We start from the raw sequence: 14,348 nt of genomic DNA, 5'->3' as shown, positions 1-14,348 counted from the left end.
GGCCAATACACTGGACTGCAAATCAAGGCCTCGGAGTGCAAGTCTACGTTCCTCCCGGACCACCAGGTACTTTTGTTAAAAAAAATTTTGTTCGGAGGCATCCGCCTGCAGGAAGCATCTGCCTGCAGGAAGCCTCCGACTGCAATTTCTGGGCCTATATATACCGCCTGAAAGGATCTCTGATAGATTTGCTTTTGAGGCTGAAGAGCCCTAACTTTTCCCATTTCCTAGTTCCTTGTGAGCAGGAAGAAGTAATGCAAATGAACACACAGCAGATGGGTAGGAGGAACGACACAGAGGCAAAAGGACACCTGATTGACATTACATGACTTGTACTTGATCATCTAAAAGGCATTTTAGTTTTTTGCATTCCTGCTTTTGTAAATGTCGACTAGAGCCTCAATTCATCTGCTGAAACTCTCATCCGTGGCTTTTATTACCTCTAGACTTGACTCGACTATTCCAATGCTCTCCTGGCTGGCCTCCCACCTTGCACCTTCCGTAAACTTGAACTAACTCGCACCAAGTTCCGTCCACCCATCATCCCTGAATTTGCTGACTTGCATTGGCTCACGGTCCAGTAACTTCCTGATTTTAACATTTTCATCCTTGTTTTCAAATATATCAATGCTTCGCCCATCTCTATCTCTCCGACCTCCTACAGCCCGCCGAGATCACTGCGCTCCTCCAATTCTAGCCTCTGGCATATACCCAATTTTCAACACTCTACCATTGGCGGCTGTGCATTCAGTTGCCTAGGCCCTAAATTCTGGAATTCCCTCCCTAAACCTCACCACCTCTCCACTTCTTCAAAACTACCTGTTTGACCAAGTTTTTAGCCACCTTTTAATATTTCCTTAGATGGCTCGGTGTCAAATTTTGTTTGATAATGCTCCTGTGAAGCGCCTTGGAACATTTTAAAGGCACTATATAAATGCAAGATGTTGTTGAAGTGTTGGGATATAGCTATTTGACTCTGGAAAATATTATACTCCATATCTGCCCTCATGTCTATGCACATGCACTTTCTAGCAGTGAGCACTCAATAGCATTCAGGAGTTGGATTATGTCTTTTCCCCACTTCGAGCTTGGGGACATCAGCCAATTGTTGTGTCGCCGCTGTCACCCTGACCGATCTTCTATCTCACTACTGACTAGGATTGAAACTCAGAACCTCCTGATCGATATGGCTTAGTATCATATGTGGTGCATCTACCTCCACTGAGAACATTGGAGGAGGTTAGATTGCTATTAGAAAGAGAAAATGCAACTGGTGGTCAGTGAGTACTATCCGCTGTAAAATATGAATATATAATGGCCCTGACATTGCGGTCGGAGGCTTCCCGCACGCAATTGCCTCAGACCTGAAACATTTCTACGAAAGTACCTGGTGGTCCAGGAGGAGCCTACGATTCTGGTGGGGAGGCCTTCGCTTCCCGCGCTGCGAAGTGCGCTCCCGTTCTCGCGTTTCCCATGCAGAAGGTGCAGTCACATGTGACTGCTCAGCCAATCAGGTACAGTATTCCACAGCTTTCTCATTAATAGCAATGAGAACTCCGTATCTACAAGTTCTCATTGCTATTAATGAGAAAAAAAAGACACTAAACGCATAATCAATTTAAAAAAAAACACACCTCACATAATTAAAATTAATTGAAATTAAAGTTAATACCTGAGAAGAAAAAATTTTTCTGAATGTAAAACTTTTTTTTTAAATTATGGTTAAAAATAAATGTAATGTAGTGGGCAGGGTTTTTTAAAATAATGTGTTTTTAAAATTTAATATTTTTGTATGTTTTTAAACTCTTATGCTTGTGAAGGCGCAAGAATTTTGAGGACATTTGCTGGGCAAGATATGGGTAAATACCGCAATCTTGCCCGTACAAATGTCCTCACTCCCGATATACGGATGAGATCGGAAAAGACGGTTTTCAGCGCATGCGCATTGTGCGCTGAAAACTGTTTTTTCCGATGCCTTCCCGGGTCCGTAGAAACTTCGGAGGCCGGAATTTCAGGGCAATTCTCTGTTTCCATCCAATTTTACATTGGATTCAGCATTAGGAAAATAGAAAACATATACTAAATTGATTTTGAATTTAATTTTTCAGGAAGAAAAGAAATGCTTTTCATGTGATTCACGGACTCTCTTTGCTGAAAATCAAAACAGTCACAGAATTGAGAATGTCGTCACAACTTTTGCCCACAACCGACTCAACACCTGGTGGCAGTCTGAAAATGGTGAGTATGGTTCATGTGAGAAAATAAATTGAATGTATTCATTGTAAAGCAAGATCTAAATGTATAGATTTAGTATCTGAATTATTTTGAATGATGTATGTTAACAAACATTCAGTTGTAAATGGCCTTGAAACTTCATTACAGAACTAACATTAACCTAGCGCTTTCACTGTAATGACTTGGTGAGTAAATTGTACCTGGTGCAGTACTGAGCCATGCAGACCAGAATATTCAATGATTGAATCATTCTGCTGTGCTGAGTTAACTAAGCTCAGCTGGATGCTGTAATTGGGCTTAGTGGTTCTGCATTGGGAGAGGGGGGGGGGGAAAAAATCAGCTGGAGTTTCCAATCCTCATTTCTGTCCAGTGTCCCCCTGCTGGGAATTGTAAATGGGTGAGGACATCTTCTTGCCTTTTGAGGTCCCTCCTTAAACCAGCAATTGGGGCCTATGCTCACAGATGACGAATTAACACTTGATTGAGGTGCTGGAGGGCTGTTATGCTCATGGAACAGTATCTCAGCATAGGTTGCAAAGTGAGAGGGGTGAAAGAAATGAAAATTGAGAGACATATTCCTATTCATGCCAATCATAAAGTTAGAATGAAGGGAGCTTTAACCAGCATCAAAGACTCTAAAGACAGGCTTATAATGTTGGTACCAAAAAGGGTTTCATTCACCACCCTTAACTTTCCTCAACTGAAACATTCTCAAAAATGTAAGTTCTTATAGTCTAAATGCTTTAGGTCATCCAGTCTACTATGGAAATGAGAATTAGTTCAGATGACTGAAAATTAACTTGAATGGCCATTTAAAATAAATTTGATCCAGTGGTTAAAACATGGCTTGGATAGTACATTGTTTGGAAATGTAGGTCTGAACTGCTGTAGCTAGGTTTCTTATGAGATTCATTTAGAATAACTCTTTGGCCCATGGAATTCCCACTTAAGTAGCTTTTATATTGGTCTATAGCCAGTGGCTCCTGTACCATGGATTTTGCACAAGGCCAACAGTCTGGATAATTTATCTCTAGGTCTTGGGACCAGTAAGTATGTTGTTTCAGTGGCAGAAGCAACATGTTTTGAGACTGATACCATAGCATAATGTTGTGAGCCACCACACGTGTTTTCTCTGCAGTGACGTTCCTTCAAAAATGTGTGCTGGATAAGGTCATGGCTTGTCTGCTCATGTGCAGAATAATAAGTTTTACAGGTTAGCTGGTTAGCTGGGAAAACATGTGCTATCAACAAGATCAGAAGATAGTTATGGATGAGGAAAGCCATTCAGCCCATCTAAATTCATCCATTCTGAAAGATCCTAAAGTCCTTCCTTGTTTCTCTTAACATTGTGGAATAAATACTTTTGAGTCTTTTTAGCCTGTCGCCTTCATTTTGAAGTTGGATCCTTTTGGTCTTCCTCTACTCTTGTACCACTTGTGCAGCATCTGTCATTGTTGTATTAATCACAATAATGCTTACTGCACACACTTTTTTTAAAGCTAGTGACCAGGTGGGCATGATTTTCTGATTTTCCTGCACTTTTTCTCTGCTGTATATGCTAAGCCTGACCATAACTTTCTGTACTCTCTTGTGCCTGAAAACCTTAATAGAAATGGTTGTAAATCATCGAGTACAACTGTATTTGTGCTTAGTTTACCTATCTTAATACTGTGGTATTTTCAAAATAACTTTCCTCCCCCGTCTATTGATACTATGAAAAAAAACCCTGATCTTCATCCACCATCTCCACCAAATGACCTGGCAGAGAGTAGAAACTCAATGTGTCGAATTGTGAACATGATGTATTCCCACCAATGGAACACAGAGGATACAGAACTAAAAGTTCACGGTTTGTTGGTGACATTCTTGGCAGCTTCCAAGGAATTTCTGTTTACATAAAACTCTAAAATCAGTGCTTGTGAAAAAGATAATTGCAAATTACTTGTGCACAAATGACGTTTCTTTTAGATTCTGCCACTTTATTACTTTACTCTGCTTCTCATTTCTTATTACTAATCTTTTATTTGTGCTTTAATTTTAGTGTTTATAACACTTTGCTTCCTGTATTTTTATTTCTAGGATGGGAGGAGGGTTGTGTGAAGCACAAATGCCAGCGTAGACCAGTTGGGTTGAATGACCTGTTTCTGTGATGTGATTTCTATGTAATTTGTATCCTGTTTTGGCACTTGCATGAAAGTTTCAGTAATGAAACTATTTTAACTATTGTAATTAGCTTTATCCTTATTTAAAATTTGCTTTTCCTTTCTGTAGGCATGGAAAATGTTTCCATTCAACTGAATCTGGAGGCTGAATTCCACTTTACCCACCTCATCATGACCTTCAAGGTAAACAGTTAGTTATTTACCAGTGCTTCTGTTCCTAAAACGCTCACAATCTTTATATAAGTAAAGGAATGACCTTTCATCAGTGCAATTTTTGTTGGAATGAGTGAGTCTCAGATTTTAACTGGCCTTACAAACGTGAGCTTCCAAACCTCTAATGATTGTTCACTTACATTATAATTATGTAAATTATTGCTCCTTTGGTTACTGAAAATATTTAAGCTCCTGTAAAGAGCTTGTGAATTTGACTAAGGTTTTACCAAGTTTTTGGAATGGGCATTGGGGTGATGTGACAGAGACACTTTTAGCTCCTGTTAATAAAGAGGAATAGTGTGAGTTCTTCTAAATTTGAATGCACAATTTGTGCTTATACTGTAGCCACTTGGCATAGGCTCTCCTGTATTTGGAGTGAGTCTCCCCATGAAGACTACTTTATAAATAGCCACCTGAGAAGAATTATTAAGGCGTGAGTGTGATGCTATGAGGTCATAATTTGGAGGAGTTAGTCTGCCTAATAATGTGGGGAATCTAAATCAACACCAATGCAGCTGAGTCAACCTTGGTTAGTGCTTGGGTGCCACTGACTGAATTTAAAAAAAATTCATTCTCCGGATGTGGCATTGCTGGCATTTATTGCCATCCTTAGTTACCCTTGTACAACTGGTTGGCTTGCTAGGCCACTTCAAAGGGCAGTTAAGAGTTAACCACATTGATGTAAGGATGTTGCATATAGCCAGACTTTGTAAAGACAACAACCCGTAATTTGTGGTCAGTGGCGAAGCAGAGGCATTCGTCGCTGGCCCCGATCACTCTGTCCACAAAGATCCCATGATCTCTGGTGAGAACGTCAGCTTTTCCAACGTTCAACAAGCTGTCTAAGCAGCCAATCACAATGCAGAATTCTCAGACCAGGAAGTGAAGCAGTGCTTTCATCCTGACTTAAAGAAAATGCTATAGAGAGCAAAACAAATATTGGTGCTCTCGTATGGGGAAAAGGTAAACCCGAAATAAATTTGAACAAACTTTAAAAAATATATATATTTTAGGGCCAGAACATTTGTTTACCAGTCAATATGCAGTTTAAAGCTCAGTTACTTCTAATCCAACAAGGTCTAACATCTAACTTTTAATGGTATTTAACAGCAATATTGGTGGGGGGAGGGGAGGGAAGGGAGAGAGAGAGAGAGATGGTGGTAGTGGAGGTACCACAGCTCTGCCAGAGTCTGAGCAGTGAATGACTTCAAGATTTCTACATTAGGATGCGCATGTGCTAAATCCTGAAGTTGAGGTCAGTTTCAAAGGGTAAACATAGAAAATAGGTGCAGGAGTAGGCCATTCGGCCCTTCGAGCCTGCACCACCATTCAATAAGATCATGGCTGATCATTCCCTCAGTACCCCTTTCCTGCTTTCTCTCCATACCCCTTGATCCCCTTAACCGTAAGGGCCATATCTAACTCCCTCTTGAATATATCCAATGAACTGGCATCAACAACTCTCTGCGGCAGGGAATTCCACAGGTTAACAACTCTCTGAGTGAAGAAGTTTCTCCTCATCTCAGTCCTAAATGGCCTACCCCTTATCCTAAGACTGTGTCCCCTGGTTCTGGACTTCCCCAACATCAGGAGCATTCTACCCGTATCTAGCCTGTCCCGTCCCATCAGAATCTTATATGTTTCTATGAGATCCCCTCTCATCTTTCTAAATTCCAATGTATAAAGGCCCAGTTGATCCAGTCTCTCTTCATATGTCAGTCCAGCCATCCCGGGAATCAGTCTGGTGCACCTTCGCTGCACTTCCTCAATAGCAAGAATATCCTTCCTCAGATTAGGAGGCCAAAACTGAACACAATATTCCAGGTGAAGCCTCACCAAGACCCTGTACAACTGCAATAAGACCTCCCTGCTCTTTTTCTCAAATCCCCTAGCTATGAAGGCCAACATACCATTTGCCTTCTTCACCGCCTGCTGAACCTGTGTGCCAACTTTCAATGACTGATGACCCATGACACCCAGGTCTCATTGCACCTCCTCTTTTCCTAATCTGCCACCATTCAGATAATAATCTGTCTTCGCGTTTTTGCCCGCAAAGTGGATAACCTCACATTTATCCACATTATACTGCATCTGCCATGCATTTGCCCACTCGCCTAACCTGTCCAAGTCACCCTGCAGCCTCTTAGTGTCCCCTCGTAGCTCACACCGCCACCTAGTTTAGTGTCATCTGCAAACTTGGAGATATTACACTCAATTCCTTCATCTAAATCATTGATGTATATTGTAAAGAGCTGGGATCCCAGTACTGAGCCCTGCGGCACTCCACTAGTCACTGCCTGCCATTCTGAAAAGAACCCGTTTATCCCGACTCTCTGCTTCCTGTCTGCCAACTAGTTTTCTATCCACATCAGTATATTCTCCCCAATACCATGCGCTTTGATTTTGCACACCAATCTCTTGTATGGGACCTTGTCAAAAGCCTTTTGAAAATCCAAATACACCATATCCACTGGTTCTCCCTTGTCCACTCTACTAGTTACTTCCTCAAAAAATTCTAGAAGATTTGTTAAGCATGATTTCCCCTTCATAAATCCATGCTGACTTGGACCGATCCCGTCACTGCTTTCCAAATGCGCTGCTATTTCATCCTTAATAATTGATTCCAACATTTTCCCCACTATTGATGTCAGGCTAACCGGTCTATAATTACCCGCTTTCTCTCTCCCTCCCTTTTTAAAAAGTGGTGTTACCTTAGCTACCCTCCAGTCCATAGGAACTGATCCAGAGTCGATAGACTGTTGGAAAATGATCACCAATGCATCCACTATTTCTAGGGCCACTTCCTTAAGTACTCTGGGATGCAGACTATCAGGCCCTGAGGATTTATCGGCCTTCAATCCCATCAATTTCCCTAACACAATTTCCCGCCTAATAAGGATATCCTTCAGTTCCTCCTTCTCACTGGACCCTCGGTCCCCTAGTACTTCCGGAAGGTTATTTGTATCTTCCTTCGTGAAGGCAGAACCAAAGTATTTGTTCAGTTGGTCTGCCATTTCTTTGTTCCCCATTATAAATTCACCTGAATCCGACTGCAAGGGACCTACGTTTGTCTTCACTAACCTTTTTCTCTTCACATATTATAGAAGCTTTTGCAGTCAGTTTTTATGTTCCCGGCAAGCTTCTTCTACTCTATTTTCCCCCTCCGAATTAAACCCTTTGTCCTCCTCTGCTGAATTCTAAATTTCTCTCAGTCCTCAGGTTTGCTGCTTTTTCTGGCAAATTTATATGCCTCTTCCTTGGATTTAACACTATCCTTAATTTCCCTTGTTAGCCATGGTTGAGCCACCTTCCCCGTTTTATTTTTACTCCGGACAGGAGTAATAACAGTGAATACTGTTCGGTCGTTGTTATTGCCCACAGCAAATTCCGGACCAACTTTTTAAAGGACGTTAGTCAACCAGTTGTGTTTTTGGAGAAACGGACAGCTTCATGGTCACTTTTACTGGCACCAGCTTTTTTTCTTTACAGTTTTTTCAAACTAAATTCAAATTCTCAAACTGCCGTTGTGGGATTTGAACTTGCATTCTCTAAATTACTAGTCCAGCAACATAACCACTGCACTATTGTACCTAGCAAAACAGTCAGACATTGTGGGTGGGCTTGTGTACACTTTTGAACAGCAGACAGTAGTTTGTAACATGCCTTTAATCAGCCCTTGATGGTGAAGCTGTATGGCATGGAGATAAAAATAAGTTACTGGGACGAGAGTTGAATTGCCTTCACTGTGTCTGCTTCTCAAATAGTTTTCTTTTGGTCTCTGCATCTTTTAGAAAATGTACAGGAGACATGCAGAATGCAGTGAAGACTTGTTTATGAATAAGGACTTGAGAATAATACTGAGAAATATAAATACACCAATTATTTGGGGGATGATGGGGTCTTTCTAAAGAAATATAAGTATATTTTTAACCAGTGTTAACATACTAGATTTGAAACTCCGTATCCATTTAGCAAGCAAAAATGCATTTACTGCTATTTAATCTCTCAATATTTGAGAATGCACAGCTTTAATCATTTAATAGTTCTTTCTTGAAGCCATACTTGTTTTCAAATTGTAGCATATTATTTGCACAATTAATATGTGAAGCAATCATTTATCTTTCACATTACATTAAGCAAGTGTGCCCTAAAAGCAAAAGTATTTGAATGTTGGGTATATGCTAATCAAAATATTAATTTTGATATTTGAGTATTAAACTACTAGAATTCCCTAGATTCTAGAACAGTCCCCAAGAATTTGAAGGTAGCAAACATAATCCTGCTATTTAAGAAAGGAGGAAGAGAAAAAACACAGAACTATAGGCCAGTTAGCCTGACACCAGTAGTAGGCAAAATTCTAGAATCGATTATTAGACACGTGGTAATAGGGCACTTAAAAAATCGTAATACGATTAGGTAGAATCAACATGGTTTTATGAAAAGGAAATCATGTTTGACAGATCTCTTGGAAGTTTTGAAGATGTAACTGGTAGGATGGATAAGAGGGAACCAGTGGATGTAATGTATTTAGATTTTCAAAAAGCATTCGTATATAATATATATATATATATATATATATATATAATGTGGATTGAGGATTGGTTAATGGGCAGAGAATAGGAATAAATGGGACTTTTTCGGGTTGGCAGGCTGTAACGAGCGGGGTACCACAAGGATCAGGGCTTGGGCCTCAGCTATTTGCAATCTATATTAATGACTTAGATAAAGGGATTCAGTGTAACGCATCAAAGTTTGCTGATGATACAAAAGTTAGGCGGGAAAGTAAACTGAGGAGGACACGAAGAGGATGCAGAGAGATATAGACAGGTTGGCAGAATGGGCAAAAACATGGCAAAATGGATTACAATGTGGGGAAGTGTGAAGTTATCCACTTTGGTAGGAAAAACAAAAAAACAGAATATTTTTTGAATGGTGAGAGATTTTGTGGTCAGAAGGACCTGGGTGTCCTTGTACATTAATCACAAAGTTAACATGCAGGTACAGCAAGCAATTAGGAAAGCAAAGGAAATGTTAGCTTTTGTTACCAAAGGGTTTAGAGTATAAGAGTAAGGAAGTCTTACTACAATTATACAGGGCATTGGTAAGGCCACACCTGGAGTACTGTATACAGTTCTGGTCTCGTTATCTAAGGAAAGACGTACTTGCCATAGAGGGACTGCAGCGAAGGTTCACTAAATTGGTTCTTGGGATGAGGGTATTATCTTATTCCTGAGAGTTTAGAAGAATGTGATCTGATTGAAAGATATAAAATTCTTAAAGGGCTTGACGGGGTTAATGCTAAGAAAATGTTTCCCCTGGATGGAGAATCTAGAACCCAGGGTCACAGTATCAGAATAGGGGGTCAGCCATTTAGGACCAAGATGAGGAGAAATTTCTTCACTCAAAAGGTTGTGGCATCTTTGGAATTCTCTACCCAAGAGAGCTGTACATGCTCAGTCGTTGAGTATATTCAAGTCAGAGGTTGATACATTTTTGGGAACGAAGGGAGTTTGGCCCTTTGAGCCTGTTCTGCCATTCAACACAATCATGGCTGATCTTCTGCCTCAACTCCATCTTCCTACACAATCCCCATATTCCTTGATTTCCCTTAATATCCCCCCAAAATTATTGAAACACATTTGGCTTAATTAATGAGAGTGCCGTTTTTGAAAAAGACAAAAATTGTGTCTTTTCCCCTCAGACCTTTCGTCCAGCTGCTATGATGATAGAGCGATCTTCAGATTTTGGAGAGACCTGGCAGGTCTATAGGTATTACGCTTATGACTGCGAGTCATCCTTTCGAGGCGTTACAACAGGATCATTGAAGAAAGTGGATGACATTATCTGTGATTCTCGGTACTCTGATATTGAACCTTCTACAGAAGGAGAGGTTTGTGACAAATGCTTGAAAATAGACAGAGCTGTTGGTCTGGGCTTTCCGCTTGGCTCAAACTAGTGCAAATCTAAGTATTAAGTAATATGTTCATTCAAAATATTTCAATACAAGACACTTTCCCTGAACTGCATATAAATGTTATCATGTCTTAAGAATTAAGCAAGCTTGTCTGAGATACACACATTGTCATTTGTTATCTTGTAAAAACTTATCTTGTCTGTCCTTAGGTTATCTATCGAGTGTTGGATCCAGCCTTTAGAATTGAAGATCCTTATAGCCGAAGAATACAAAGTAATTGCCATTTCTGGGCATGTTTATTCCACTACAGTTTAATAATTTTGTAAATATAAACTGAACATTTCTATAAACTTCACACTTTTTTTCTCAGATCATTACTGTCAATTATTTTACACAGAGCAGCTCAATGATGTAATCTTATTACTACTAATACTAGCGTGAACCACAAAGTATTTTTTGTCATAATTGTTTTTCTGATAATTGTGTTTCTATATTGACACAGTAGTAACTGGGTAAATGAATTTGCATTAAACATAGTTTCCTCTCTGACTTGCATGCTTCCTGTTGACTTGAATATAACCTGGTTGCTGTAAAGAAGTGTAGGATGTTCCTCTTTCAGGATGTTGCTTTTGGCAGAGGACTAGAAAATGTAGCTTTTTTTTAAAGCTCTTGACTTCCAGCCTTTGTTCAATTTTGTCTGTTGCTGTTACATCCCCAATGAAACAATAATATTCTGTTGGAAAAAGACGGAGGAGAACAAGAGAGAAAATAATGGTACTTTTTTTGCCAAAAAGCATTTTTGCCCCCTCTGAATTTGGCAATAATTTAGATTTGAATGTTGGACTCTAATGAAATGGGCAACAGATCCACCCAGATTTAAATGTAAATCCAGCCTAGTATGTTTCAGAAACTGGCAGCTAGGAGCTACGCCTTCTGTACTAAAGCTGAATCTTTATCTTGTGCAGCAGTTTCCCGCCGTTCTTCATCTGCATTCAGGAGCACTCCAGATTTATTTTTTTGGTTTGTGGCATTCAGATTGGAGCCTGCACTACTGTTCGTGTCTCAATTGGTCTAGCTTTTACAACTGATACGGATTTTGAAGTTTCGATTTATTTATTGTAATGGATGTCTGATTTATGTGTCAACCTTGTAGATACTGTAAGAGATAACTCGAGTGCCGTTAGGAGAGATATTTAGCAGCTTGATGGCATTATCTTTTTTTATTAAATATCCTAGAATTTCTAATGCTGTATTCGGTATCGCTGATCTGAGCAGCTATTTTAATTGCAGAACCTTCAATTGATTTGTCATAAACATCACATTTAAGGCACCTTTCAGAAGTATTAAAAATAACAGATTTGAAGACCAGTGCAATTTTTTTTTATTTCTAATTAATGAAGTGGAATTAATGAATACAGTAGTTTGATGGAGAGTAGAAAAACTACTGAAACATTTTGAATGTATATTTGAGGAAAATTAACCATATTGCTGTTTTAAGGTAATTAATGGAAGAATTCTAATTTAATTGCGTATTTTATTTTGAAGATATGCTGAAGATCACAAACCTGAGGATAAAGTTTACTAGACTCCATACACTGGGTGACAATTTGCTAGACTCACGAGTGGAAATCAAAGAAAAATATTACTATGCTATCTATGACATGGTAGTTCGGGGCAACTGTTTCTGCTATGGGCACGCTAGTGAGTGCGCTCCTGTTCATGATTCTGATGACCAAGATGTGGAAGGGAAGGTGAGTACACAAGTGATTTGCAGTCTCTTTGTCCTTCCTGAAGTAAACAGATAGCTATTTTAAACTTTTGTGCTGAACTATGTTAGATACTTTTCACTGCCACTGTCTTCCTCATTTGACATTACAACAATAAAATATAATATTTTTGCAGTGTTTGATTTGGAGTGACACCTACAAAACAGAAAGTTGCAAACTTTGTTTCAAGTCTTGAATTGAGAATGTGGCCTACTCCACAGTGAAGTTTGCTGGTGCTTCCATCAAAGCTTAATTGAACCCAGATGAAAAGTTTCCCTGACCTGGCTGTGCCATTTCCTGTTCTGAGTCTTGAGACAAAACTGAGTTTGAGTTCACGAACTCTCGGCAACTATAGTAGTTTTTCAGTTTCCTGTTACAGGGGTCGGATTGCAGTCTGGAAATATTTGGTTCTCCTCAGGCACATTGTATTTATTTTATTAATATCATAATTCTTTTTTTTTTCTCTTTCTTCCCTCTCCTGGGTTACACCCCAGCTGCAAGATAAAAGTGGCAACTGACCTGCTAATAGTCTGAGCCAGCTGATAGGATGTATGCAAGAGTGGTCTAGGGAAAAACTCCCCCTCATTTCCCTCTTGGTGCCTCCAGTGCCTGTTTCCCAGCTGTTTTGTGGCTGACATCATTAATTCAGTGGTGTGACTGAAAGTCGGATTATTGTGTCCTGCTGCTATATGGTGTAATACTTTAGTGTTTTTGTCCGCTGTGCCACCATATTATTTGAAAGCCCTTTGCTGATAGGCAAATCAGAGTCCAATTGATCTGTGCAGACATTTGTCTTGGTGTTTGATATTACTGAAGTGCTCTAATAAATATACAATGATTTAATTTTCAGGCAAAACACTTCATGGAAGTGTAAAAATGCTTATAAAAGTTTAATATTCAACTTCAATCACCTAAAGGCACTACATTTCTCCGTTTCATTGCATATGCTTTTGTGCTACAACAAGTAGAAAAATAATGTACATTTTAGAAATTAGCACTGGGGAAAAAATGGTGAAATCGCCAAAAATTCTTCTAGTGTATAGTTGATTTAATGGCATCCCAGATAATACAAGTGCATACTACTTCTAATACATTCCAATTTACCTTTGAAATCCTTCTGAGAGAATAATTTTGTTCCAAGGAAAATTGCACCTGACTTTGTACACAGTGGGTGCAGACACAAATTTGAGAATGTTTACAGGGATTAAGTGTATGATTTTGAATTAAATGGAGAATAAATAGTTTAGTACTTGTGACTCAACGTGGAGAGCTGCAGTAATTTTGATGTTTGTCACTCAAACTTTTCTTGTGCCTATCATTGAATTTTTTTTTAGAATCTTGCTAATTCTACTAAATGAGTATTATTGGGTTTGTTAAAATCATATTACCAAAGTAAATGTGAAAGCAATATTGACACTTTAATAATTTTTCTGTGGTACAAAAACAACAGTTCATCAGGGAATTAAATAACTTGAATTGTTTTCCAGGTACATGGTCGGTGTGTATGTCGACACAACACCAAAGGTTTAAACTGTGAGCTATGCAAGGATTTCCACCATGATGTGCCTTGGAAACCTGCAGAAGGACGCAACAGCAATGCATGCCAAAGTGGGTTTCAAATCAAAATATTTAAAGATAATAATGAATGTCTTCATTTTTGAGCTTGTGTTCTGCATGCAATCTGTAGTTGTAGCTTTGTTTATCTTTTAAAATAAAAAATGGGCAGGATTTCACAATAACTCAGCAAGTTCATCCATTGAGTACTGACCAAAAAGGCCTTGGGTTCAACCTGTGAGCTCATCAACCTCAGCTAAGGTGACAGTAGGAATGGTTAAAATTGACTACTACACCTATAGGTTACTGAGGGCAGAATCAAACATGCTTCTCGTTGTGATTCAGGCTTTCTTCCCAACTGTTAATGTTCACAGAAAATGCAGGTTCCATCGGCAGACAAACTCACATCTCTGTTGGAATCTTCCCAACCCTGTGAGTGCAGGTTTGGAGGCAGCAACATCACTAAACACACCAGCATCACCAACAACACCGCTGTCAAAATGA

General features: G+C 39.4%; 1 protein-coding gene across 1 annotated transcript in view; it reads left to right on the top strand.

The window, feature by feature from the left end:
* The window catches only part of lamb1a (laminin, beta 1a), a 103,788-nt gene that overhangs the window by 8,051 nt on the left and 81,389 nt on the right, over positions 1–14,348 (top strand). Inside the window, exons 3-8 of the mRNA XM_070897468.1 lie at positions 2,109–2,238; positions 4,507–4,580; positions 10,312–10,500; positions 10,734–10,797; positions 12,070–12,275; positions 13,778–13,898. Coding sequence (XP_070753569.1) covers positions 2,109–2,238; positions 4,507–4,580; positions 10,312–10,500; positions 10,734–10,797; positions 12,070–12,275; positions 13,778–13,898 — 784 coding nt within the window. The remainder of the gene's footprint in view (positions 1–2,108; positions 2,239–4,506; positions 4,581–10,311; positions 10,501–10,733; positions 10,798–12,069; positions 12,276–13,777; positions 13,899–14,348) is intronic.

This window comes from Pristiophorus japonicus, chromosome 13 (genome assembly GCF_044704955.1).
Source record: "Pristiophorus japonicus isolate sPriJap1 chromosome 13, sPriJap1.hap1, whole genome shotgun sequence".
NCBI classification, from domain to species: domain Eukaryota; kingdom Metazoa; phylum Chordata; class Chondrichthyes; family Pristiophoridae; genus Pristiophorus; species Pristiophorus japonicus.
Note: the sequence above shows the minus strand (reverse complement) of the source record. Positions and strands in the feature narration are given on the sequence as shown.